Below are 27,418 nucleotides of genomic sequence, written 5' to 3'. Positions count from 1 at the left end.
GCTTGATGGAGGACTGGCTGACTCCAAAGTAAAGTGCCTTACAGTAATCCAGTCGGAGTGTGACGAAGGCATGAATTACTGTTTGAAAGTGCTCAAGAGAAAGGAGAGGTTTTACTTTAGGTAGATGCCTAAGATGAAAGAAGCTGGATTTGACAACAGCACTAATTTGCTGGTCCAATTTAAAATCAGGGGCGGCCCGGTAGTCCAGTGGTTAGCACGTCGGCTTCACAGTGCAGAGGTACCGGGTTCGATTGCAGCTCCGGCCTCCCTGTGTGGAGCTTGCATGTTCTCCCCGGGCCTGCGTGGGTCTTCTCCGGGTGCTCCGGTTTCCTCCCACATTCCAAAAAACATGCGTGGCAGGCTGATTGAACACTCTAAATTGTCCCTAGGTGTGAGTGTGAGCGTGGATGGTTGTTGGTCTCTGTGTGCCCTGCGATTGGCTGGCAACCGATTCAGGGTGTCCCCCGCCTACTGCCCGGAGACAGCTGGGATAGGCTCCAGCACCCCCCGCGACCCTAGTGAGGATCAGGCAGTTAGGAAGATGAATGAATTTAAAATCACTGTCAAGTTTAAGACCCAAGTTTGAGACTGTTGACTTAAGATAAGGAGCCAGGGGGCCCAAATCAACAGGATGGGATGTACAAGGGCCACTGGGCCCAAAGACCATCACTTCTGTCGCATTTTGTGCCATCACTTACACGAATAAGGACGACGGTCATCCCTACAGCAATCAAATTTAAGCAACTTCTAGTGTAGTTGTAGACAAAAAAATGTCAGTTGAATTACACCTGATGTAATTCTTCAATACATTTTGTCTCCTTTTGCCCTTGCAATTGTTGCCTTTCCTCTCGTCGTGCGTGTGTGTGGATTTGTGTGCACTGCAATGAGGATTAACCTCGTGCTTCAGCTCATGCTGATTGGAATGACGTTCAACACATTTGCAAAGGTTGGATATGAATGAGAAGCGGAGACTGGTAAGTGAACACACTTTTATTTGATATCAACGTCTTGGTAGCCCTTTTTATGTCTGCGTTAGTCGACACGCATGCACACACACACACGTCTACCGATTGTGCTCCTGTACCTGGCACGGTGCCTTTTGGCCCAGTCGGTTGCAAGTGTCTGTAAATGGGTTAGTTAGGCCAGGAGACAGACAACCTGTGACTTGTAATGACCTATAAGCTCTCGCTGGCCAGCACACACTTTACAACATTCTACCCTGCTGATCCACAAGTGTTACTTGATGTTTACGTCCAATCTTGTTTCCTTTAGGTCATCTTTAGAAATGTGCCTCAGAAAGTCTTGGATTAGGAGCTCGTATGTGTATGAGGAAGTGGGTGCATGGGATCGGGTTGAGACTGGCTGTTAATAAGGCGATGTCTTGCACGTGTCAAGACCACATGCTTTATGTCCTGCTCAACACACCAAGGTAAGAACACAGGGTTTTATTTTGTTTGTTTGTTTGTTTACTACCACCTTCATCTATGCTGATGAGACAATTTTGCAATATATTAACATGCCTTGCCCCTGGATGACCCTACCAGGGGCAAGGCAAGACACTCAAACACCTCTACCAAGATAGGACAATTGCTCAGACAGCACAATATAAAACTTAAAAATATTTTATAAATATATACTTTAACTTGACCCGAAAGGAGAAGTAAACAACAGACTGTTGGAGGAAAACAGGGCAGAGGAGGAGCTGCTGGAGAACTGGCGAGTAGTAGGAGGGGTGTAGCCGAGGCTTAGCAAGCTCACGGTGAAGAAGCCGTGCATTGTTACAACTTCAGCACTTCAAGAGAGAGTTTTCTCTAAAACGGGACGAAGGGAGAGAGACCACCTGAAGCCTGAAAAAGTGAGAGTCAGTCTCAATGTTAATTTATTTGCCCGATTCTTCTTCTTATTGTTGTTATTATTTTTATATGTTGAAAGAAGAATAAAACATTGACAGACTTTTCCAAATGTCAAAATGAACCAATGTTGGGCACAATTGCCAACATTCACCACCTACCGTACTATGACTTGAATTCAGCCCACGTCATTAAAACTCGCATTATTTTAGAATACAATATTTAATGTCCCATCACCTAAACAAGTAAAGTAGCACATGAACTGTGATGTTTAGTGTTTAGTTACATTTTACATTGATGTTATCAAGAAATGCATAAAAGAGCCAGTCCTTTGAGCGGCTCTTTCACATGAACGGCTCCAAAATGAACGTCTCCCTTACTTATGGCTCTTCTAAGTCCAACTATATATCACCCCTCTCTGTACAAAATAACGTATTACAGAGTTGCAAACCTACCACACTCATCAAAAGTGTTACTTGCAACGACAACAAAGCATGCTTGCGAACGAATGCATTCCTAAACATTGGGAAATTTTTAATTCGTAAAATTGAAATTGTAAAATTTCCTTTTACAATGCAACTTCCAGTAATTGGTTTGACATACAAATGAGTATGAGAGAGAGACAGTAGGTCGTCTACCTATCTTCGTCACGTGTTTCTCAAGACTGTTTTATACTTAATAGGTCAAAGGTTACACCACTGTATTAAATCTTTGGGTGTACCCAAAACATGACAGCTCAGTGACGTTATGTTTATTTAAGGACTTTTTCCACTCCAAAATATCCCGCGCCCCTTTCCTCATTAGTAATAAGTTGCGTAAATCTACTGTGGTACTCAACCGAGCAGGAAATTTTTGAGCATGTCTTGACAACAGACCATACGAAGGTTTTTTTTTCTTTGACTGAAACTGGATCCAGTTTCTAATCAAATCACGCCTTGGCCACAGACCCCAGTGTCAGACTCCCCCATTTTCCTTCCTCTCAACTTTTTCTTTTAGGCGTTGTCCTACTCCTCGACTTACCCTTTCTGTTATCTGTCAGCATACTTGCTAAGAGATTACATGGAGAAGAAAATAAAAGTTGACCATTCAGGAAAACCGCTGAGAGTTGCCAGACTCTGATAAGTGGATCATTTTTACATGCCAACGGCCGACTAAAGGGTGTTGTTTGGTTTGCATGTGCTCTGAGAGCTGGCATAGAGCCCAAAGTTTGCTGAGCTGGCACCTTGTGTGGATGTGGCTTTGTTCAGCTCACCCCAGTGGTCCTTAACACTCTAATTTAAAGCATAACTGCCATACAACCATGTGATGTGCAAATGAATTTGCATTGTGTGAGCGTTTGATGTCAAAAATTGTATTTCTTTTTGTCGTGCTAACTTATGGTGTGCATTAAAGGGGTTTTTTTTGTTTGGTTGTTTTTTTGCTACCCGCAGATTGGAAATGATTCAGCTCAAACTGTGGAATGAAAGATATTTAGTCATGCAGTCAAAGCCCAGTATTCATTTCAGGAGGGCTTAGATTATTTACACATGCAGTAAGATGTAGCATACTTCATGTAAAAGACAGAAGAAGAAGCACGAGGTTGGGTGTTTTTGCAGGAAATGTTGAAGGGTTGTGCTCAGTACACCTCAAATATGTGCAGTTTTACCAGAATCAACATCTTCTGTCTCAATTTTTTTGTTTTAAAACCCTCAAAAAGATAATGATGATAAAAAAGAAACAGGGAAGCGTGAGTGCGTGCCTGTTGCCTACAAATCGATCAAAAATACGCAAGTGATTTAAAGTAGTAGCAGATGTCATGCATTTGCACCACTGCTCATCGCAACGTAGAGCTCATCGAGTTCATACTGTAGCTGTATCATACCAAGTTGATAAAAATATTGCCATTTGCCAGCCGCATCAAGTATGTTGCGCAATTGAATCACTCCTCTGGACTGAATATCAAATGCACAGTGAAACAAATAAGACTGATGGATTTGGTGGGGGCATTCTCTCGCTTGGCCCCAATACAAATTGATCCCATCTGACTTCCGAGATATAAAGTGACCTCCATCATTATTGCCACCCCTGCTTAAGATGTGCCAAAAGTCTTCAAATAACCTCAATTTTCTAAAGAACACATCTTAACCAGATGTGCCAATAATCCTGGAGGCCAGGGCATTTTCGAGACCGCTTGTCTTCGTAAAGGGAAGGGAACCCTACTTGACCATCAACACATTCATGTGAATACCCCAATTTTTCCCGCTTAGATTGCAGGATAAAATGTCCAGAAAGTCCTTAAGTATGAAATAATCTGATCCCTCCATGCACGGCATGATGACAATGTATCAGCTTGTTAACATGAAAGCATAGGAAGAAAAAAGGAGATAAGGGAATGAGGGAATACCACCTGTGAATGTTTATCCTTAATAACGGAGTGCGGAATCCAGTTCTTAATGTTTCATCATGAGATTCTACATCTGACTAGCTCCCGGCATACACAACCTTTATCCAAACTCAATTGTTCATATGCATGCATCTTCACGGCGTGGCGGTGCTGCTGCGTGTCTCTTTGCATGTGTGTGCGCGGTGCGAGTTGGTGGGGAGGAGGGGGGGGAGCCAGAGAAACAAGAGAGGTTCGAGAGCTCCGTGAGCTCCAGGGGCAGTTGGCTGTCCTGATGTGCTAGTCTACACTGTTTATTTCCTTGGCGAGGATTTTGCTCAGTTTTTATTTGCTGCTGCCGTCTTTTGGCAAACTCACTCAACAGGTAACGTGGTTGTGCTTACTATAGTTAAATATTGATGGCATTACTCAAGTGAAAGTTGTTTAGCTTTCATCACTTCTATTTGTTGGATTGTATTTTATCATGAGTCTGGCAACGAAAGTACAGTAACTTACAGTAGGTAGCTATGAATCGCATTCATGTTTCCTATGCATACTTTTTTTTCACATTGAAATGCTTGATTGTGGCCAAAGCTTTTTGTGTCTTTCGCTGAAATGAGGTCGTTGTTGAGGAAATAAGAGTTTTTCAACTGCTTTGACCCGAGGATGACCGCTCAGAGAGTCACGGCACATGGGGTGGAGGTGATGAAAAGGATGTGAATGGAACCTGACTAATAGAAATAAGATACATTGAAATAACTCTGTTGATCCGTGACTCACTATAGTTATCTCCTTCAAAATCCGATCAGTTCTTAATTGTCCGCTTTTGTTTTAACTACCATATAGTCAGTTCAGGTTTCAACAACGTACAGGACAACGATGTACATTGAATTTGAATCAGAGTTGTTTACTTTTTAAAATGACTGCTTGTAGTACATTGAGAGGACATCTGTATCATTTTAGTCAGTGTTGGTTTGATTTAAATTAGCGCTTTTTTTCTGTTTCTTAAATTTGTTTTGTTTTTTTAAAACCTTCTCTGTGCCTGTGCCTGTTTAGTGTGCACACATGGAACAATACTCATTGGTTGAACACACATTGTGGTGATTCAATCTGGTGCTTTCTCAACTCTAGATTCTTTTTAGACTTTTATTAAGTTTTAGGAGCATATGCTGGCGTGTGTGGCCTTTATTTTTGTTCTCTTCTGATGGTCAGCTTTTGGGTAGATATGCATCAAAAGTTATGCAACTGATGATTCATTCCACATGAAATTTGATTCATGTGTGGAAAAAAAATGTCTTTTTGCAGTAGTTTTAAAAATGGAAAACTAGTGTAAAAGTTCAAAGTTGAACTCGGGAGTGCACTGTTGTTTCAATCATTAATTTTTTTTGTCAATGTTCTTGTGTCAATAGTTGATGTCCTCCCCCTCCCTCCTCCTCACCACCAAAGCATTGGGCCATTGATAACAAGCAGCTAACGGAGAGGAGCCAAAATTCTCTTGTCTGCACTTAATCTTTCTTGGCGCGCAAACCCATCAAAGTCTATTTTCTTGAAATTCCGATCTCCTCATCCTTCCCTGTCCAAGAAGGACACAGACAGTTGTAAATCATTCCCTTTCTCTCCTCACCCTTATTTATTCAACAAATTTGTTCCCCTAATGGGCACCGTATCGGACACCAAGACCATCTTACATTCACCGACCTCTTCCCGGCCGTAACTACCTCACCAAAACCCAAACACAACGACCAACGTGACCCCAATGGAGACAAAAGATCTGACGATGACGAGCATGTTGACAAAGGATCAACGGGAGAGCGAGGCCGAGCGAAGCAATCAGAGAGAGGAGGTGAAGGAAGCGGAGAAGGCCACGCAGGACGAAACCTGTCGACTGATGCTGGCTGACGGTCTTGCGAAGCGAGGACCCAAGAGTGCCACACCAGGCCAGCAGGTGTCCAATGGCTTCACCACATCCAGCCCTCAGAGTTCCAACGAGGGAGCGGGGCTTTCCGAAGCTTACTCTGCAGGTTCTACCTCGGGGCCCGCAGGCAGCTCCGAGGACGCCGCGACGCTGGGAGTTCTCAGGACTCTGGTGGTCCAACAAACTAGCTTGGACCGGCCCAGAGAAACGTGGAGCAAGAAGGTGGACTTCTTGCTGTCTGTGATCGGCTACGCAGTGGACCTGGGCAATGTGTGGCGTTTCCCCTACATCTGCTACCAAAACGGAGGAGGTGAGGAGTTGCATGAATTGGAGTGGCGGCTGTGTGTAGGATGTGTCAAAATCTGATCTTTGACTTTTATTTTTGTTTTGTTGCAAATTTGAGATTAAAATTTAGAAATTCACATGTAGTCACACTGACTCCATTGTAGACTCCTAAAACGAGTCTTTTTTTTTTCTTCATTTTTTTTCAGCCAGACACGCGTGTGAAATTATATTCGTCTGCCGGATTAAAATATTTACAGAGCTTCACACATTTATTAGACCACCATGCGATGTAAGATTAATGCCGCAGACACACTAAATAATACACTCAAAAAGTAAGTTATGTTTAAAAAAAAAAAAGTGAATTATTCCTGGATGAAGATGCCAAATTACGTGTGTCGGCATTCAATCACTTCAAGATGCCGGATGGTTCCTGAGACAAATGGGTGGTTAAATAAAGGTTTTAAGAACTGTATTTACACCATCTAGGTAGTAAAAGGAAGCCATTCTGTCTGTGTCACAAAATCCTTACTACGCAAAGAAAACTGCCTTAATTTTCACTTTTATTGAATGTGCAATAATAAAGTCCATGCAATTTCCTGTGCTGTGTGTGTGTGTGCGTTTGTGTGTGTGTGTGTGAAGCAGAGATGGGCTCAAGGAGACACTTGATAGAGGCACCAGTATTAATTGTGAGAGGTTTTGTTTTATTGAAAAGGCCTCAGTGCCCTGCTTGCTTAATAACCTGTTGCTTGGGCAGGCGCTCAATCATCTCTTATCTTTGACCAGACGGGGGGACAACAAAAAAAAAAACCACTGACAAACAAATAAATGATGAGATAGGAGGCAAAGGGGAGATGTGATCTGACAAGCTGTGAGTTGAAGTCTCGGTTTGTGGTCTTGAACTCTTCTTGTGCTACCTTTTCATCTATCGATACATTTTCTGTCACGCTCGTCGTGGGTGAGCTGTATCTTTTCCCAACTGACTCGGGACGAGTGATTGGTTACACCCTTGACTTACCGTCACTCAATCGTAGAGACGAAGGACCATTCACACACAAATTCATACAATTTAGATTCTACAATTTCCTACCATGCATGTTTTTGGAATGCAAGTTACAGATTTGACTTGTATTTCTTCTTCTTTTTTTTTTTTTTTTGTATGACTCAAAGTTACTCTTTTTTCTGTGTCTCTAGTTTCTGCTTCTCCTGTTCATCCTTAGATCATTTATTCCCTAACCCTTGTTCTCCATGTCCTCACCCCAGGTGCCTTTTTACTTCCCTACCTGTTAATGGCGGTGTTTGGAGGTGTGCCGCTCTTCTACATGGAGCTGGCTCTCGGCCAGTTTCACCGCAATGGCTGCATCTCCATCTGGAAACATATCTGCCCCATCTTCAAAGGTAAGAGCGGATATGGAAAAATTAGTTGGGCATTTGCTTGAATTGGGGGCTGCAATTTGAGAGAACTGCCTGAAAGGGTGGAAGAAAAAGAGAAAGAAGCACGATGTGAAGATCTTAGCAGATTCACTTCACGATGCCTCATTTAAAGTCCAGCAGCTCCGAGTCTTGTTTGAAAATTTCCAGTGATGTTCTGTCTGTGTTATGGAAATTGTCGCATTTCCATGGCAAATGCCAGGTGTTTGGAAATAGGTTTGTATGTAAATTGATGAGGAAATGTCAACCACTTGAGCAGGAGTTTGAAAGAATCACTGATCTGTGTCGGAGGAGTGATATGTAAAATAATCCCTCGCAAATGGCATCTTATTGCCTACGTCCACACTGTGTCGGCCACAATTTTCCTCGCGTCGTCAAGTATTCTTCCTTAACGGTCATTTGTTTCCTTCATCCAGGTATAGGCTTTGCTATCTGCATCATAGCCCTCTACATCGCCTTCTATTACAACACCATCATGGCGTGGGCCTTGTACTACCTGTTGTCGTCGTTCCGTTCCACCCTTCCCTGGACCACCTGCACCAACAGCTGGAACACGGGCAACTGTAACAGATACATGTCCACCGACTACAACGTTTCGTGGTCCAACTCCTCCACCTCCCCTGCCGAGGAGTTCTATACGTAAGTGCATGTAAGTGGGATGAGAAAGCATAGGGGGAGACATTTACAGGAGGGAGATGATGAGTAGGATTAGGATAAGAGCAAGGACGACAATCTAAGTATGCATACCAAAATATTGATGAATTATTGTAAAAATGTAAAAAAGTGATCCTGTGAACAAGATTTGCATTCAATCATTACATCAGTGACTGGAAGTATAAACAATATATTTAATACGAGTGATTTCAGGAAGTCCTGCTTTTACAAAGATGCACGCACAATTTTGTACAACACGGCTGAAAGTGGTCTAGAATAGCGTCATACTTTGTTCTGTTCCTAAAATGTCTTTGGTTAATGTAGCTAAATCGGATAACCAACAGATTAACTCACTAATGTGTTTCTGCCTATTATTACAGCACTCCAAACTACAACCACAAACTCAAACATACATTTTTGTCAATGAGCGTACATCAACGTTACAGCCATATTGGATTATCATCATCATTAGATTGTGCAGGTGTACATATGTGGTGGCCTGATTGACTGTCATCCGTCCGTCATTCTGTCATGCAGTTCCGGGACGGACTGCAATGGCGTCCCCGTAGCTTGCATACCGATCTCTTTTCTTTTGTTCCGCCTCCCCGACAACTATAGTCTTGGTGGCAGCGCTTCCAGCTGCGCACTCAGTTTTCATGTCAAGTGACGGCAACGTTTTTTTTTTTTTTTGACGATTAACATTTTCCAGCTCCATAATAATTAGTCATTAGGAAAGTGACAGAAATCTACCTCCACACCCTTCCTCCCACACACCAGCGTCAGTTTCAAAATGTCACAAGTGCATGCGTACTGTGTGCGTAGCGGAGAGAGACATTGCAACATTGCGTTGTGTTTGAGTACCGGTACATAATATTTGCTTTCTGTCTTATTTCAATATTCGTTATTGTTATTAGAGCGAGACCGTTCATGTGGATGAAGCTGAATAAGAAGCAGCTGAATGAGCCCTGTCCTGCTGTTTTGACATCTTGAATTGCTTGTAAATGCGCTGGGGAAAAAATGCACCTATGCAGTTTGGTGCTTTTTTTTTCTTAATAAATAAGGCTGTGTGTACGGATTTTTTTTTTCCTACGCGGAGAAGGTGAAATATTCAAATTTTAAAAAAACTTGGCTATGTGTAGGCAAGACCTAAGATTGTATGAAAAGTTCTTTCATGTGTGCAATCATTTTACATTTCCCTTCCTTTCTTTTCTTCACAACATTGTGTTTGGGTGACCAAACATGCCGGTCTCATGTCCTTCAAGCTATTTTTGAAGACGGATTGTGTTATCTGTTGAAGCTGCTTGAGAACAGTTAAAAAAAAAAGTTGCAAATTCTGCAAGTCAATCTGCTAACCGAATTTCCTGTTGTCAATATAAAATCATGTCCGTCTTTCATCATTTCAGCTTTGTGTGCTTAACTTGTGACAAGATGATATCCTCATTGTCTACGTCAACCTGTTTGCCATCGTTTTTTCTTTATCTATCCATCTATCTATTGAGAGTTTGTACATTTTTTTGATCAATGTCATTTCAAATGAGGGGTGTGGGTGTGAATTTCATGCAACTTTGTCGACTATGTGCTATCCTCTCTGGCCCCTTCACTGCATCTTTCCCTTCTGTGAGCATCTTCTTTTCACTTCTCGACCTCGCAACATCCTCACCCTGGCTCCTTTCTCCAGTCGTCATGTGTTGCAGGTGCACCGCTCATCGGGTCTGCACCAGCTTGGCGCCGTCAGCTGGCAGCTCGCCCTTTGTTTGCTCTTCATCTTCACCATCGTCTACTTCAGCATCTGGAAGGGAGTCAAAACATCTGGAAAGGTAGCTGAACCTTTTCGGCGGTACGGTTAATGGGCAGAGCGTGCCACTTAGAATGGATAGATAGATGCTTGGATTGAGAAAAATGGTCATCATACATCACACTCATTCTCATTCATTGTTGCTGTCGGGCAGGTCGGTTCGAGAGAAATCATCTGTGGTTTGCCACTTAAGCCAATGAGACCGCAAACCAGACCTGAGAGTCTTTTTTTAGCAGCTTCACTTGATTCGATTTCACCCAATGAAAAAGATCACTGCGATGACATCACTCTCCTGACACATCAACGGTGAAACAAGAACAGTGTGTTCTTCAAAAGGGCCGTCGATAGGTTTATTTTATTTACTCTTTCAGGTGGTCTGGGTGACGGCAACCTTTCCGTATCTGGTGCTCCTGGTGCTCCTCATCCGTGGGGCCACCCTACCCGGGGCCTGGAGGGGTGTGGTTTTTTATCTCAAACCCGATTGGCAGAAACTGCTCAGTACAACAGTAAGAAGAGTCTTGTTACTTTTTGCCAACTCACGAAGGTTGGTTACGGCAGAAACTTGTCGCGTGGATTGTTTTGTCCTGTCACTGGAATTGATATTTTTGTTTCTACCACCTCCAATGTGTCTCTGATGTTGTGTTCAAGGTGTGGATCGACGCAGCAGCTCAGATCTTCTTCTCGCTGGGTCCGGGCTTTGGGGTTCTCCTTGCCTTTGCTAGCTACAACCCATTTCACAACAACTGCTACAAGTGAGTTCCGTAGGAAGCGCCTCATAGGGACAAGACAAAAGTCGCTATAACATTCTACAGTTTAGACTCACACAACAAAAGAGCCCAGACCCCAAATTCCTCACGCATTCACGCGCGTCTTTTCTGTCCCTTTCAGAGATGCTTTGGTCACCAGCTCAGTGAACTGCCTCACCAGCTTTCTGTCCGGCTTTGTGATTTTTACTGTTCTGGGCTACATGGCTGAGATGAGACAGCAGGATGTGGATGCTGTTGCAAAGGATGCTGGTAAGAAACTACAATGACCATTTCCATTCAATATCACGTTGTTGAAGACAAATCCAGTCTCACGATGACCTGCATTTTTGTTCCCTGAAGTCATTTCGCGCAAAGTCTTGGTATCATTTTCCGAACGCTACACAAAGCAGCCATCTCCTTTTAACCTGCTTGTTTTTTTTTCTTCTTTTCTCTAGGACCCAGTCTGCTTTTCATCATTTATGCAGAAGCCATTGCAAATATGCCAGCTGCAACCTTCTTTGCCATAATCTTCTTCCTCATGATCATTATGTTGGGTCTGGATAGCACAGTAAGTTTAACGCATTGTGCTCATGAATCAATGTTCTATGCCACTTGTTGCTCCCCTCTAAAACCGCATAAAGCATTTCATATTAGCACAGCCATGAACATAAACGCTGTCTTCTCTATGACTTGTTTGGGCTCGCTTTTGCGACAAAATAACGTGGCCATGCCCTTATATCAGCGCAGTGATCTTTTCCCAATAAGCCTGTGTTCATCCGTGCCTAAGCAGCCAGCTGTAGAGACCTGCGAAGTGCTTATTCCATACAGATAATCAGTGTAGAATCAACATCAGGGATCCTTTGCTCCTTTTTGTCATGACTGAGGATATTATTACTGCACAATCTGTTGCTTTGTGTCATGTATACCGTCTCGCCTTGTGTGGCCCATTTTTCCTTCTTTTAGGCATCTTGTGCTTGAAATTTAACGAGGGAAACATCCTATTCTGCTCCATAGTCTTGGAGGGCCACTCTCCTGCATGCTTTAGATGCAGGATTGACCAGGATCGTTATCAGACTTCTGCAGAGTTTGCTGATGAGCTGATCATTTAATAATAATAATAATAATAATACATTTTATTTGTGGGCGCCTTTCTAGAAACTCAAGGACACCTTACAACAAGCAGTTAAAATCACGAGTACAATGTTAAAAACAACATCAAATAAGAAAAAATAAAGACAACAATAAATAAATAAATAAATAAAATAATTACTAATTTAAATCAGTTGTGTTGGAGGAGGGAGACATCTAAAACATGGAGGATAGGGGTCATTGAAGACCCGAGTTGGTGACCCCTTCTCTAAATTGTTCGTTGGTGTTAATGCGAGTGTGCATGGTTGTCCCACTCCTGAATATATGCCACCTCTGTCCCCAAATCAGCTGGGATAGGCCCCAGCGCCCCAAGTGAGGAGCAGCGGTATGAAAAACAGAAGGAAAGATCGATGAATAAAAATGTTATAACTGTTTAAATGAACGGTCAGTTCAGTTCTTATCTGCTCGTATCTTGTTCCCTCTTCCAGTTTGCCGGTTTAGAGGGAGTCGTCACCGCTATGCTTGATGAGTTCCCCAATGTCCTGGTTAAGAGACGAGAGCAGTTTGTCTTTGGCCTGGTTTGCGTCTGCTACCTCGGGGCACTCTCCACCCTCACATATGTAAGTCACATCAACTCGACTACAATATGTACAAGTTAATCTGAAAATAACAGAAAGTCAAGCCAGCAGCATTCGTGCATTCGCTTTTATTTTCTTATCCTAAAAAAGTTTTCAGCATTTTCGAAAGGCGCGTTCCAATATCGCCTCAAAGAACGAATGAATCATCCTATGAAATTGCTCCAATGTCATACTGTACTGTTTGCAGTCCCAAGGTTGCTTGTACATATTTGCCTCCTAACTGGGAAATGTTCCGATGATGCTATGATTAATTCCACTACGACAACAGTCCTCAGTTCATTCCATTCTTTGGCATTTTTCCCAAATTTCTGAATATTTTGAATCATTTCTAAGAATATACTGTAAATATGCTTCATTGTGTGTTGCTGCTTCATTTAGCTAACGTAATTAGCTGCAGTTTACAATGACATGCAAATCAGATTAAAGTACTAATTCCTTTATCTCCAGGCCTCAATTAAGGTAAGGAACTGGAGTAATTAAGGGCTACGCTCTACACATGCAATATGCGAACATCATCGTGCACGGACAAGGCCTGTTACAAAAGAAGTGATTAAAAACTGGATTTTTCTGAGACTTTTTCTTCTTGGATCAGGGCGGAGCTTTTGTGGTCAAGTTGTTTGAGGAGTATGCCACGGGCCCCGCGGTCATCACCGTGGTACTGCTTGAAGTCGTCGCGGTTTCTTGGTTCTACGGTGAGTTTTGCCCCTTCTTACATCAAGAAAAAGAATGGATAACATTTGAACGCGATTTCATTCCAAATGATTTTCTACACCGAAGATTAACCCTCGTAGTCCACCGCTTGCGATAAATGTAAAATTATGCCTTTGAATCAAAGGCAAAGGCATTCGGAAAAACACGAGAGAGCTGAAACATATGGGGGGGGTTCTAAAATGGCCTAAATTTCATGACGTCACGGGCTGATAATTCTCAGGCATTACAGCAATAATAAAATTCGTAATCTTCACAATTTACATATTTTCCACCATAGGGACCCATTATAATTCATATTTTTGAATGCATCGTAAACCTAATGTGTAAACATGCATTTCACGCGATTTTTACGTCAATCACTTTGTTTTCGCTTGGACAAACGTATGCATGCCACATTGTTGGGTTGAGGTCATTCCAATTGTGCAACTTTTAGGTGGCGCCAGATGAGTTTGCCTTTTTGCAGGAGGCTTCAAACCAATGCATTTTACATGAACACGTCCGGTCGGGATTGTTAGTAGGGCTTGGTTGGGACCTCCAGACACATTTTTTTTTTCCTTTTGCAAAAAATAAAGAATAATAAATCCCAAAGAACTAATAAAAACTATATATGTATCGATAGCACAGATGCCTCTGAACATGTTGAGTGTTTGAAAAAAAAGAGAATGTTTGTATAACACAAAATACATCATTACAAAAATTGTAAAATGCGTAACTTTTTTTTCATTTGAAGGACCCAATAGTTAAGGCAACGTGTGTGCATTTCAGGTACCACTCGATTCTGCAACGACATCCAGGTTATGCTCGGTTTCTACCCGGGATTCTTCTGGAGGATCTGCTGGGTCGCCATCTGCCCCATTTTTCTCCTGGTGAGTCACTCCGATCAATGCTCCCTCAATCTTTAATAGCTTAGTCACATTGTTTTTCATCCCCATGCTGCATGAGATCCCCATGACATAACTCCATAAACACTTTTTTGTCCACACACACAGTTTTCAACTTGTTTCTATTTACAGTTCATCATCATCAGCTTCCTGGCCTTCCCGCCTGAGGTCAAGTTGTTCGACTACCAGTATCCACCTTGGACCACGGCCCTTGGCTACAGTATCGGGGTGTCATCATTAATCTGTGTGCCTGCTTACATGGTCTACCACCTCATCAATGCCAAGGGTACCTTCAAACAGGTACGCTTTTACCGCGCACACTTTTTGGGGTGGGGGGCTCATTTTGGTCCTTCAGACTTTGTGAATGAGTCAAAATGACCTTCCTCTGATCTTTCCAGGAAGCATCTCGCTAGTCTTCTCACAGTTTCTCATGCATATTTAAGGCCAACCTCTAATGTGACACTACTACAAGTTAGCACCAAAAGACTTAGCATTCGGGAAAAAAAACACAAATTCAAGCTACACAAACTACACTTGCACGCACGCACACACACAAACGTGGAATGCAGGTAGACTATCACCTGACTACACTGACTGGAAAGTTCATTCGGGCCGTTTCATTCGGGCCGAGTGAATGCTTCTTCGCTGCTTTATGCAATCACACACCTGCCACAGTGTCGTGACGAGAAACAACAACAAAAAAAAACGTTCCTCTCATCATCAACATCATCATTATAACATTGTGATAAGCTGTAGTAAGGCCGCATTGTCCTGTATTGACACAACTGCCGAGGCGTGCAATGACACTGACACACGTTGTCAGCATGGCGCAGTGTAAACATCTACTTTTGTACAGGACAAACGCATGGAAGTTCTGGGGATAGATAAGCGTTAGCAAGGTCAAAGGGCAAGTACATTTTTCTCACTAGCAGGCTTGTCGTTGATATAATAGACTGAAGTGAAGAAGACATATTTTGCTCTGAATCACACTTGTGACCTTCTTACATGAGTAAAATGTTGCTTTATTTTTGTGACACTTACCAAGCTTTCACCACAGCTTATTTCAGTTGTTTGTTTGTTTGTTTTGGGGCGGGGACGGGGATGACTACCTCCAATCTACTCTTTCGCAGGTAAAATGCATACTGTACTGGGTTTAAATATAGAGATTCATTTGGCCAGTCTTTAACCTTTCACTTCTTGCCCCAAATGAACTCCTTTGTGATTTGGTAGAAAAACTGATTCAGAATCTGTTTTGGGTTTGGGAAAGTGATCGGCATGGCAATGATAGCTGTTATTTTCCCCCCCTTAATTTTAGGCTAATGTATGAGAATAATCCCAAATTCCAGGCTAGTGTTTCCCAACAATTTGAAAATTGCTACTTAAAGTAAAATGCCGAAGAACTGGTTGATATACATCGTGACGTAGAGCTGCTTACACCTTGGATATTCTGGAAATAGCACTGACATCAGAGCAATCTGATCGGACATTACGCTAGTGATGTGTATGTCTGGCAATGACTTCCATACTTCTTCTTTTCAGCATCCACTTTAATTATGTTTTGGAAATATAATCATTTATCCCAAACATATTTTCCTCACAAGATGGGATTTTAAGAGAACAGATAACTGCTACGTTATTCGGCATGGGCTGTCGATTGACTAACTCAGTATCTTTGAAATTGTCATTTGCAATGTACTTTTATATTTCTTTGCAGCGTTTATCAAAGAGCATCACTCCGGAGCCCAGCAATGACCAACACAGAGGCTTCATTGTCACCAATGCAGTCTGACCCGATCCTCCTGTGCCACTTCAAGCTTTACTTTAAGCGCCCTCTTCTGGATTCCTTACAACACTACAAAACATGGAGGCTACCTTTCACCACATTTGCCTCTTTTTCTTTTTTCTTTTTTTTTTTCATTGTGAAGCTCAAATCTGGGACTGTTGGTCGGTTTCATGTGGGTGAAGACAGGTTACATCAATCTCATTTCGTTTGGTTGAGTGCTGGTCGGCTCGGTCGGTGAACATGTTTTACATGCGCCTACCATTTCTCTCATGCGCATCACTTCCTTTTTCATCAGGTAACGCCTATTTTGTACAGGTATTGGCTTGCATTTAAATTGTACATCTGCACTGATCGTTTCGATTAGACGGTGCCCACGTGTTTGACTCTCTTCCTCCACTCTCATTGTATTATTTTAATGACATACAGTACACATAAGTTATGCATTCTAATATGTAGCAAAAATCAGGTATTTTCTCTCTTACGTCATCGACGCCAAATATATGACGTTTTCTCGGCTCATATGCCATGCGATGTGACATTATTGTTGGTCCATCGATGTTGGATTACAAGGATAGATTTGCTCAGAGTTCGACATTCTGTGGCATTGTGTGTGTGTGTGTGTGTGTGCGTGGGTTTGGGTGTGGGTGTGTGTGGGTGTGTGTGAGTGAGAGAGAGACCTGTACGCGTTGTGTGCGTGACAGAAAGACTGTTACTATGGCCCATAAATATTCAGATGAAACGTGTTTTCCTTCCATCTGTGCAAAATGAAACATGCATTTTATCCACTTTCTGTGTTCTGTCACTTTAACCTTGCATATGCTCATATTATCTTCATGTTATCCACTAATCATATTTATTCAGTCACCTCCTGAGCTTGTAGTAATCTTGCAGAGCAGTCAGTAATAGATACCAAATTTGGACTTCATACCATCAACAAGGTCATCATCTAAAAGTCGACTTACCATCTCTTTCCTTACGACCAAAAAGACAGAGAGTGAGAGAAATCTAGACTTAAGACTTCAAATATGGTAAGTACTGTACCTCCACATGTGTATTTCCTTGTCCGTGTGATATTTAGTGTAAGCTACCCTGTGGAAATTTGTTTCCTGCCCCTCATGGAGGTTTGAATGTGGATGTTTGGATTCGAGTGAGCATGTGCTGATGCGTGTGCAAGGCTATGAGTAGGTAGGGATGGTCAGCCTTAATGTGTGCATGCTGTGATGTGTGTGTATCATGTACTCAAGGTGTGTTGGGTGTGTGTGTGTGTGAGAGAGAAAACGTGTGTATGCACAATATGGTCTCTTGTTGTTGTCAATTGCCAAATTATCTCATGAAGGATGTAAACTCCCTCTAGTACCTCTCAAGCTTATAGATCTATGTACTATGTCTTCAAAAGACTGTATTGACAACCCTACCTGGATAGAATAAAGCTATTGAAATATGAGAAGCATCAGATAATAAAGATATATGGAGAAAAAAATGGGGTTTGAGTCTTTTTTTTGCGTCAATGCTTTATTATAAGAACTGTGGAGATAAATCGCTTGAATAATTTTGGGCACAAATACACACATATATATATATATATATATATATGTATATGTGTATATATGTATGTATATATATATGTGTGTGTAGAAATATATGTATGTGTATACAGAATATATATATATAATATATATACACACACCTTTTCATTGAGCGAGTGACTAAAATAATTGAAACGGAGCTCACTATGATGTAATGAACCACGTCATATTCGTTGGATTCATTCAGTAACATTCAAAACATTCCCTTTGGCCTTGTGGCTTTGATGCCCACCGCAATCTTGTGACGGTGAAAGGAATCCTGTAGAAAGAAGGATATTTCAAGATTTTGTTGGAAAACCTCAAGCAGTCAGCAGCAAACTGGGTCAAGGTCGACACTCCTCCGACATGATATTGAAATCGATCACTCTGGGTGAAGAACGACCTCCAGAAGGCTGAAGTGAATGTTATCTCATGGTCTGCACAAAGCCCCGACTTGAAACATATGGGGGAGAATTGAAGACCAAGGTCCCTGGCCAATGACCGGCAAATCTGGAGTAGCTTGAGAGGTTTTTAAAAGAATGGGCTGGGAGTGCTCAGGAGATGTGTGAGACTTGCTATAACAAAAATTGCAGGCTGCTAACCAACAAAAAGGACACACGCTGTCACGTTCCGTGCCTGCCTGCAGGGGGCGGGCTTTCTCTCCGCCGACTGCACACCTGTTGTTCATTTCGGGATGATTATGCTTCCTTTATTAGGAGACTCCGGCAGTTTACTCACTGCCGGAGAATTCCACGCCGTGCCATATTGCTCTCGCGCTCGTTCTCGCTATTTTGTCATTTGACCAGTTGCCTTTTTGCCTTACGGCCGTTACTCTTGTTATTCGCGTTTAGCTCCTAGATTTTGTATTACTCGTATTTCCGCCAATTCAGGCCCTCCTCGCGTCGTTTTGTTTTCCGCGAGCGTTTTCAGTTGTAGTATCCTTCTTTGTTATTCCTGGTCCTTATTTGACCAGCGTTTTGTGTTACCGTTTTTCCCTGTCGGGCTCTTTCTGTTTTTTGTCATTAAAGACACTCTTTTTCTTTGACAAGATTTTTTCGTTGTCTGTTCTCCGGGGATCCAATCCTTTATTTCATTGTTCTGCACGGAGCGATAGTTATCGCTTCGGGCAGAACGTGACACGCGCTTTCCTATTCGCACTGGTCATTTTTGTTTTTTGCGAAATAACTGCGCTTTTTTTTTTTTTAATCCAAGTTTCCAAAATGAAAGTCGGATGCTTGGGGAAAGCTGTGTTGAAAATGCATTGTTCTCTCTGACTAATTTAGGAAATACTTTGAAGGGGCGGGAACAATGAAAATTTCATGTCTATGATTAATTCTGTCCCCAAGTGTGTGTAGAAGGGCACCGCAAGGGTGTGATGTGAATTTGTGTACATGTCTGTTGTCAAGAACAAGTAAATGATCTACTAATCTTGCCCAATAAAACATTTATTCAGTATACAATTAATATCCCGATTATAACAGCATTTTGGATCACCAACCATTGTGCTTGTGTTCAATGTTTCTTGCAAGCTAATAAAGGTTAAAGATTTTCAATTCTCGACACAAGCTAATGTGTTAGCAAACATTTTTGGTTTAACATGCAGAAAACAAACAGAATGAAAGTGCCACAAAAGTATGATTAGTATCGGTGTTGTCGCATGTGTTGGGAGTTGACAACAAAGCCTTTTGTGCACATCAGAAGCCTGCTCAGTACAGGAGCCATTACTGCATTACTGTGTACTGATTTAACGTAAGGTTCACACTTTCATTGTGTCCATCCGCACACACACACACACATATAAATGCATAGGTTTGTGTGTGTTTCTACCATTTGCGTGCCTTTTATTGTGGCAATTTCCTCTGAGCTCCCTTCCACTGACTGACGGGCAGGTCCTGTGTTCTCGGGCCCGTCTAATCGCTGTAGATCTATATTAAACAGTGGAGCGGAGACACAGTATCCGTCCTCCTCAGCCGTACCTGTCATCTCAGCATCTCCCTACCACCCTGCCACGCTATCAGGTGCCTATCAAGAACCTGTGGTTCATTTCATCCCCTCCATTTCATAGTTCATTTCTTTCTTAATGATGGTATAGTGACTTTTCAAGCGCTGCCATTTCAATTGGCTAGGTTTGGCCTCCTGCACCGAGATGACCCAAGTGGCTCACTTTGATTGACTTGTTTCCACAGAGCTGTTCGGTTTGACATATATTTTCACTCATTCTGTCCAACTCCTCTCGGTCTCTATCTAAAGGGGGACTTTTTAGGGCGAGGATATAAAACCCTGGCATTTACCTCTCTAACTTGCCCCGCCTGTCCTCTCAGACACTCTCCATTTCTTTCCACGGCCGAGGCACTCTGCTGATGCTCTGATACCGCCGCTGTCTCTGAAGAACAGGAAATGAAAATCTTTTTTTTTCTGCCTCCAATCGGTTGCTTCAGTCCTTTATCATACAGAAACACTGAATCCCTGCACCGGCCGTCTTTCACTTCTCTAATGAACTCATTTTGCAAGAAGAGAGAATACCATCTTATCTTTGCAGAGGAGGCCTTCTGCAAACACACACACACACACACACACGCACACATTTGGGTTCTTAGATACTTTCATTGTTCTTAAAATAAAAACAGAAGCAACAGGTCAACACTTCATTCTCTCTTTACAGGGAAAACGTTAAAAAAGGCAACGTATAACATTTCATTTCAAATGTAATTCATATTGGCAGCACAGTGCAGAAAATAATTTGGACTTTGACATACAATTATCAAAATTTTTGATAGGTATAAATTTATGTAAATTGCTTGATTGAGATGTGTCTAAACTCACGCCAGTTTGTACAAAACCTCTTACCCTAAATTTTTGCAAACCACGTAGAAAATAAATCAAAAGAAAAAATGGTAATGCTTTTGTGTGTGTGTGTGTGTGTGTTTTTGTGTGTGTGTGTTTGAATTTTCGCTATTGCATGTAATGCAAATAGATTAAATCCATTCCAAGCTAAAACTGTCGCCATCATAAAATTGGTTTTGAGGTAACAGACGATTTTTTATGAAATTCCTCGATGTCTTGCAGGTGTAAAAAGAAGTTAACCACAATGACACATACTGTTCAATGTCTATTCATCTATACTGGACTGGACAAACGCAGTGAAGAATGTTGAGACAGAGGTAGGATGCGGATCTCTTCTTAGTGGTGGGTCATTAATTTAATACCTACACCTTCAAATTTACTTGACTTAATCCAACTCTTTAATACCAACACGATCACATCACAATTTTCCAATCCCATCAATATTATCAAAAAATGCAATATCATGTCACTGTGCCTCATATATCAGTTTGAGGCAGTTTTGAATCAATATTGTCAAATAACATGACCATTAAAAAAAGATAAATTATCCCCTGACTGCTCATACAGTAAATGCTAATAAACAGTCTCACATCAAGCAACATCTACACCAACAAACGAAAATACAAATCTTGAAAAATGTACTTGCATCTCTGATTTCAAAAACTATAGTCAAAATGTGTTATCACCTAATTAAATAACAGACAGACAGACATCATCAGGAGAAAGTTGTGTACTGCAGATTTTCAATCACCTTTTCAGTCAAAAAAATGATGAGAATGGGCTTGCGTCTCCCCCTATTGGTACAAAAAGAAGCTGTTGCAATACAAGCGAGCTGTTTTGTCCAACGCACACCACTGGGGAGTACTGAAGCTCCGTGTAGAAATGAGATCAGAGAACAGGATGTGACATTGACAAAAGTGCTTACAATTTGTTGTCTGAAACCCTTAAAAGGGTTTGACTACATCATTTATTCTTTGGTGTATCTGTAGACTTGTCTGAAAAATATGTGCTAGTCCTTGTGCTCTCTTTTACCATACTTATATACCAACAAGCATACACACACTCCCTCTTACTCGGACACACACATTTAATCTGATGCAATCTCTAATGCTAAGCAGAGATTTAATTAGATTTAGATTTAATTTCGTCTATACCGTCTGTGGTGTTGCGATAAAGTCCTGAAGTAGAATTAACCTGCGCTCTAATCCTAATCTTGTTTTCTACAGCACACTTTCATTCCTCCTGAGCGCCTTTTAGTGGCATCCAGTATGCAAAGCATCTACGTCCAGCCCTCGTCCATCTTCACCTTCATTTTGCCGCTCATTTGTCTTCCAAATAGTCAGAATGTGGCTCTCACATATTTTGCATACTGAGTGCACCAGTGTGAGGAAGGCCAAAGATGGCCTTTATGCTTGAGCTCTCACACTCATTATAATGACGCATGTGGAATATCCTCAATCATTCTGACACTCCTTTTTTTCAAAGCATATCTCTTTTAATGTCTACTTTCCAATTAAACCGCCAATTTTCACTCGGTTCATCTGCATAGAGTCCATATGACAATCGGTGTACAGTATATGTTTTAGCGTTGATTTTTATCAACATTAAATGACTCAGGACATCTCTGCAGCTATTACAACAGACATGGCCATACATGCATACTTCATGATCCTACATGTCTCCTGTCAAGCAAAACCACTTTAACCCTATGAGTTCAACAACACCGTTCTTATACAAATTTTATTACTTCATTGATTGGGGCGGAGACACTTGTCCCTAAATTTAAGTTTTCAACACCCGGCCTCCACGCCCTTTTTGACAGCTGGCCACTTCAACGCATGCGCACAACAACAGCTGCGGAGCACAGAAAAAAACATCAAGCCACTTGGAGGTGTAGACAGCGGTGGAAAAGGGTTGTGGATTTTTTTTTCAAAGTAAAAGTTTACCTTCTCGACACCGATACACAGTACATTAATAAGGAAGAAGTCGTTCGTATACACCTCATTTAAATATAAAACATAACAATTGCATAAATAAAACGTTCAGGAATTCCTTAAAAACATCACAGAATGATTTTTTCATTGAAACAACAGTCAGAGAAAACACAGCTTTACAAAGACTCCTCTTTTGCCGGATGTCGCTAATCACTCTGGTTAACTTTATTACGCCGGGTACGAGCAGAGACCAGACTTAACCTCGATCGCTAACTGTAGTTTATATTTTCTGAAAATGTCCGGTATTCAGGCTTCTTACGCTTCCAGGTGACCGAGGACGGGTTTAGGCGGGATGGCGCTGGTCACCGTCCAGCGGTCACCGACACCGAGCACTACCTCTAGCCCCTGTGTGTCGGTGAGTGTCGGTCAACTGTTTTGACATCTGGTTGAACGCTTCGTCTCTATCATTCGTTTTTTTCTTGCTGATCGGGCACACGTAGCGCTAACTTTGCATCAAAATAGAAGCTTCGCAAGGTTGCCATGCGTCCGTTTGATCAGTTTTCTTATTAAATCTACCAGATTTGGAAATAAATAGTACAGTAATTTAGCTATTTCATTAGCACTTTGCTAACCTACTTCCTCTTGAGTCTAATCAGGAAGACGTTGACTATTTTAGTGTTTGGATAATTGATACCCTGTACGGAGAATTGTTGAACGATGTGGTACTCGTTCGACAAGTATTTTCATGTCATCAGCCAGTCTGCTACATTTAGCCTTCATTAAGGCGACTAGGCAAAGTGACAGTGGGGATAAAGGAACTGCCTTGAAAGGAGGTTAGTGTGACAGGGATGTCAGACCCTTCGAGGGTCCTCTTATCTCCTCTGCCTCCGAAATGGGGCCTTAAAGCTGCTGACGCACACTAAGACGGGCTGTGTTGGCGTGGCTTCCATAGATAAAATTGCCCTGTAAGCTTAATGTGGTCGGTGTTGGCTCATCCTGGAAACGCAGAGGATATGTGCGTTTGGGCTGAGGAGCCTTGCCTCTGGATGGAGTGCAGTAGACCTGAACATTTGGTACTGATCATCCATCCATACCGTTTGTATATCCGCGTGTCCTCAGAGTCAGGGCTGGTAGGTTTAGTAGCTGAGTAATGGGCTGGAGCCCAACCAGTGGCGGATCTAGAAAGTTTTATCAGGGGTGGGCAGGTGGTTCATTTGTGGAGCAGAGAGCTTGGTTTCAGTTTTGTTTTGTTTGAATAGTCTGGTACGCATCGTTGACTGATGAACTAACAGCAACTTTCTAAACATACCACTTACAAATAAACAGAGGTGGGCGCGTCATTAAATTTTTCCGGTCCATCATTCTTCATTTGCGATCCTGTACTTGAAATACACCATGACGGTAACATGTTTCAACTGTGCAAAGACATTATTACTGAGGATTGAGGCTCCTTCTCTCGATCGGTTATGAGCGGAATGGTTAGGTGACGGATAGACAGCTCAAGCGCTGGACAATGCCATGTTTGGGGTCATTATTATTTTTGTGGTCGTGTTTTTCTTTCACGTGCCAGCACGATCAAAAAAGGGCAGTGAATGACTGCCAGAAAGGTGTGGTGCAATTCCTCATACTTTCTTCCCTCCTTTTCTAGTGTTCTGCCAGTAGACACATCTTCCCAATTATTGACCCCGCAGGCATCGCAGCTCACGTTACTCGCATGCAACACAGCAAGGACGCCACCCTTGTGTGCAGTAATCTGCCTAGCAGCCCAACCAAATCCCTTCTTCTCATTGGCTCACTCCCCTGCACATGCATGCAGCTGTGGTAGCCATAGAGATGAGCTTGTGCATTAAACCTCATTACTTATTATGGCATCGCAAGATCACTGCCAGGACATTTTAAGACCAGTTGCCCAGTTCAGTGACTTGCAACACAAGATCAACTGTACAGGGCTCAGGACACCAATTAGGATGCCCAGGCAACCACATTTCCTAATCGTACACCCCCAAAAGTAAAAACTTGCCTCGGTGCAAACAGCCTTTTGGGGTTTAGGGGAGGAAGGTTAATGACTTTTGAGACCACAGGTGCCCACGCCTGAGTCTGTTCTATTTACTTGTTAATAAAATCAAATACATCAACAATATTGCTTATCATGATCATTTTAGGAAAATATATTGTTCTAATAACTGTGTTCTTGTGACAGGCCGAAGTGATCTCATCAGAAGAAGAGTGGAAATAGCTATGCATGACAAGATGCTAAGAATGATTGACAACTTCAAAAGTCCTCACCAAAAGTGACACAGACCACTTCAAGGAACAATACTTAAGTTAGCTGTCTTGTGGATTTGTGATCTAAAAAAAAAAAAAATCTTAGGATGACTCTTAGTCAATCATTGACCCATCAATATCACGAAAAAAAAGATCGGCACTAATTTTGCTTGAATCAGCAGTCAATCTCGAAAAACTGCAGTGTTGAACGTGATGCAGTGGAAAATTTGGGCACACCTAATTTTTGTACTGATGCACAAAAGAGAAAATGTCAGGTGCACCAGTGCGTCCAGTGCAACAAATTAGTCCAGAGCCCTGTGCATACCAAAAAGTTCCTGACAAAAATGATCATGTTGAATGATGGAATGTATGCAGTTCTACCGGTATAGTTGGAGTTAATTGCAACGTGATAGAACTGCACGGCGTCAAATTAAAGTGCGGCTATGTGGGGTTGGCTGATTCGGAGGATATCCCTCAGCCTGGCAGCTGTCCATTCCGCTGATCAAATCTGTTGGCTTGGAGTGAGAGTAGTGGATCAAACTAACCGCAACAATTTTACAACTCCATTACCATTATTTATCGGCATTCAATTCCATCATGAATGCAGTTCCTGTATTGTTGCACACACTGTAGACTTAAACCAAGCATTCACGAGGGCTGACAGATTAATGCTGAGGAGAAAGTTGCTGAATTTTGGGAGGGATTACCACCAGGATTAAAATGTTTGTGTTTGTGGTGGACTGGTTCCTGTTTTGGGGGAGGATAATTGCATTTTTTTTGTCAGTGGGGGGTGGAGGGGTGTGGAGCGATTGAAAAGCATGGGGTCTTGTTTAAGCTTTACCCCTTCTGTCTGTTCTGAAGAGAATGCCTGCTATCACAAATGAAAAATCACTTTTATTTCCACTTCCAATGGAGGGTTAATTGACTCTGACTCAGCATGTGGTATAAGCAGCCATCATGGCTTGCCTGATACACTGTATTCTCTGAACTCTCTGCCAAAGTGAACAGATGGTCGTATCAAATGTAAATTTTTGTTGTTGTTTTTTTTTTCTTTTAGGAGTCGGGCAGTGGTGAGGATGACAGTCGCTCCCAGCCCAGAAGGTGAGACCATATCCTGTTTAGTCAGTCACACACTCTTACGTCATTCCCCATGGTATCTCTATCTGTTCTTCTGTGTATACTGCAGTGTGCGAGATGTGCCACTAGGGGGTGGTTGCTGATCAATATTAGGACAGTTGCATTTTCTTTTCAGCAATGTTCATCCCATTCCCATCACTCAACTTTGAACATACTCCAAGTAATATTAGTGCAACACTCATTTTGATTGAATTCCTTCATAAGAATTTGATTCTACCAACGCTCAAGACTAACCGAATGCTGGTTTTGTGATGGAGATTGCAATAGCTGTTCACCAAAAGATACACTTTTCACTCCCATTTTTTTGGAACAAGAAAATACTAAAAAAATATATAATGTTACACAGACTTTTTATTTTTAATCATCCCTTTTTAAAAAAAAAATAAAATAAAATTTCATGCATACTTATTGTCATGCCTGTGTGGGTTTTCCCCGGTACTCCGGTTTCCTCCCACATTCCAAAAACACGTATGGCAGGCTGATTGAACAATTTGTCCCGAGGTGTGTGTGTGTGTGTGAGCGTGGATGGTTGCTCGCCTGTGATTGGCTGGCAACCAGTTCAGGGTGTCCCCCGTCTACTTCCCTAAGACGGCTGGGATAGGCTCCAGCCACCCCCGCAACCATTGTGAGTATAAAGCGGATCGGAAAATGATTGAATGAATGAATTACTTATTGTCATTCATGTAAAAAGTATCAATCCCAATTTTAAAGAAGTTGGCGTGTTGTGTAAAATGTAAATAAAAACAGAAGACAGTGATTTACAAATACCTTTTGGATTCAATTGAATACACTACAAAACGAGATATTTAACATTCAAACTGATACTTTTTTTTGCCAACAGGCATTCCGTTTTGAATTTGATGCAAGCAACTCATTCCAAATGCTGGGACAGGGTCATGTTTACTACTTTGTCTTGTCACCTTTCCTTTTTAACAACAGTCAAGAAGCTTTTTGATTATATTAAGAAATCTTGTTACACTTAGTTTGGCAGCCTGTGGTCTAGCCACAAAGCTGAGCTGCTGGCCTCAACAGCACATGAACTGGTGAGAAAAAGAGTCAAACACAAATCGGTATGCTTTACTCTTGTTTCTGATGCCGTTGAATTGTCGGCAATGGACATAGGGCAACGATTTTGAAGGTCACGCTCTATGGAAACTGCAGCACCTTGAAGCAGTCGACGTATACAGTTTCTACTCAATTTCTGTTATTGACCGCATTAGTACGGTAGTTCAATTTATGTAGCTCTGGAAAAAGGAGGGTATTACAGAGATTCACTGAAACATTCTACGTGTTGTTTAAATTATCGATGTAATTTAGAATTTGATCGTAGTTCACCATTAAAACAAGACACAGATTGATTTTTGACTCAGATCAGACACATGATGGCGCAGCGAACTGAAATCAAAGGTCAAATTCAGTCCTCTGCCTCCGCTACAATGTTCAACCGGTCTCTCGTGGTTGGAACTGAGCCGTCTCACAGTGATCACTTTATGTTCCTCTGCTACATGAACAATATATGATGTAACAATCGATAATATA

The 27,418-nt window shown here is 41.9% G+C and overlaps 2 protein-coding genes across 5 annotated transcripts in view; both read left to right on the top strand.

The window, feature by feature from the left end:
• Positions 1 to 848: 848 nt before the first annotated feature.
• slc6a4a (solute carrier family 6 member 4a) lies at positions 849 to 17,614 on the top strand. Of its 4 annotated transcripts, XM_052077860.1 has the most exons (15): positions 849 to 974; positions 1,273 to 1,429; positions 5,619 to 6,434; positions 7,670 to 7,804; positions 8,254 to 8,476; positions 10,170 to 10,308; positions 10,658 to 10,792; positions 10,935 to 11,038; positions 11,175 to 11,302; positions 11,488 to 11,600; positions 12,610 to 12,741; positions 13,352 to 13,451; positions 14,236 to 14,336; positions 14,484 to 14,651; positions 16,066 to 17,614. In XM_052077860.1, the coding sequence occupies exons 3-15, from the start codon at positions 5,966 to 5,968 to the stop codon at positions 16,138 to 16,140; spliced, it is 2,022 nt and encodes a 673-aa protein (XP_051933820.1). In that variant the 5' UTR covers positions 849 to 974; positions 1,273 to 1,429; positions 5,619 to 5,965; the 3' UTR covers positions 16,141 to 17,614. The 4 variants fall into 4 exon arrangements, with proteins under 4 accessions (XP_051933820.1, XP_051933819.1, XP_051933818.1 ...); XM_052077859.1 differs by lacking the exon at positions 849 to 974 and having other exon boundaries at positions 1,048 to 1,429; XM_052077858.1 differs by lacking the exons at positions 849 to 974; positions 1,273 to 1,429 and adding an exon at positions 1,454 to 1,855.
• Positions 17,615 to 22,681: 5,067 nt separating this feature from the next.
• The window catches only part of ssh2a (slingshot protein phosphatase 2a), a 28,704-nt gene continuing 23,967 nt past the window's right edge, over positions 22,682 to 27,418 (top strand). Inside the window, exons 1-2 of the mRNA XM_052077879.1 lie at positions 22,682 to 22,892; positions 25,800 to 25,843. Coding sequence (XP_051933839.1) covers positions 22,830 to 22,892; positions 25,800 to 25,843 — 107 coding nt within the window. The 5' untranslated portion in view covers positions 22,682 to 22,829. The remainder of the gene's footprint in view (positions 22,893 to 25,799; positions 25,844 to 27,418) is intronic.

Source organism: Hippocampus zosterae, chromosome 10 (genome assembly GCF_025434085.1).
Source record: "Hippocampus zosterae strain Florida chromosome 10, ASM2543408v3, whole genome shotgun sequence".
Classification (NCBI taxonomy): domain Eukaryota; kingdom Metazoa; phylum Chordata; class Actinopteri; order Syngnathiformes; family Syngnathidae; genus Hippocampus; species Hippocampus zosterae.
This window is presented reverse-complemented; position numbering and strand designations above follow the sequence as displayed.

Bases quoted from the DNA above. Each gene is read 5' to 3' on its own strand.
- slc6a4a (XM_052077860.1), top strand. From the start codon at position 5,966: ATGGAGACAAAAGATCTGACGATGACGAGCATGTTGACAAAGGATCAA. The intron at 11,303-11,487 runs GTAAGAAACTAC...TCTTTTCTCTAG, and splicing joins TGCTGTTGCAAAGGATGCTG to GACCCAGTCTGCTTTTCATC. The intron at 12,742-13,351 runs GTAAGTCACATC...TTCTTGGATCAG, and splicing joins CACTCTCCACCCTCACATAT to GGCGGAGCTTTTGTGGTCAA.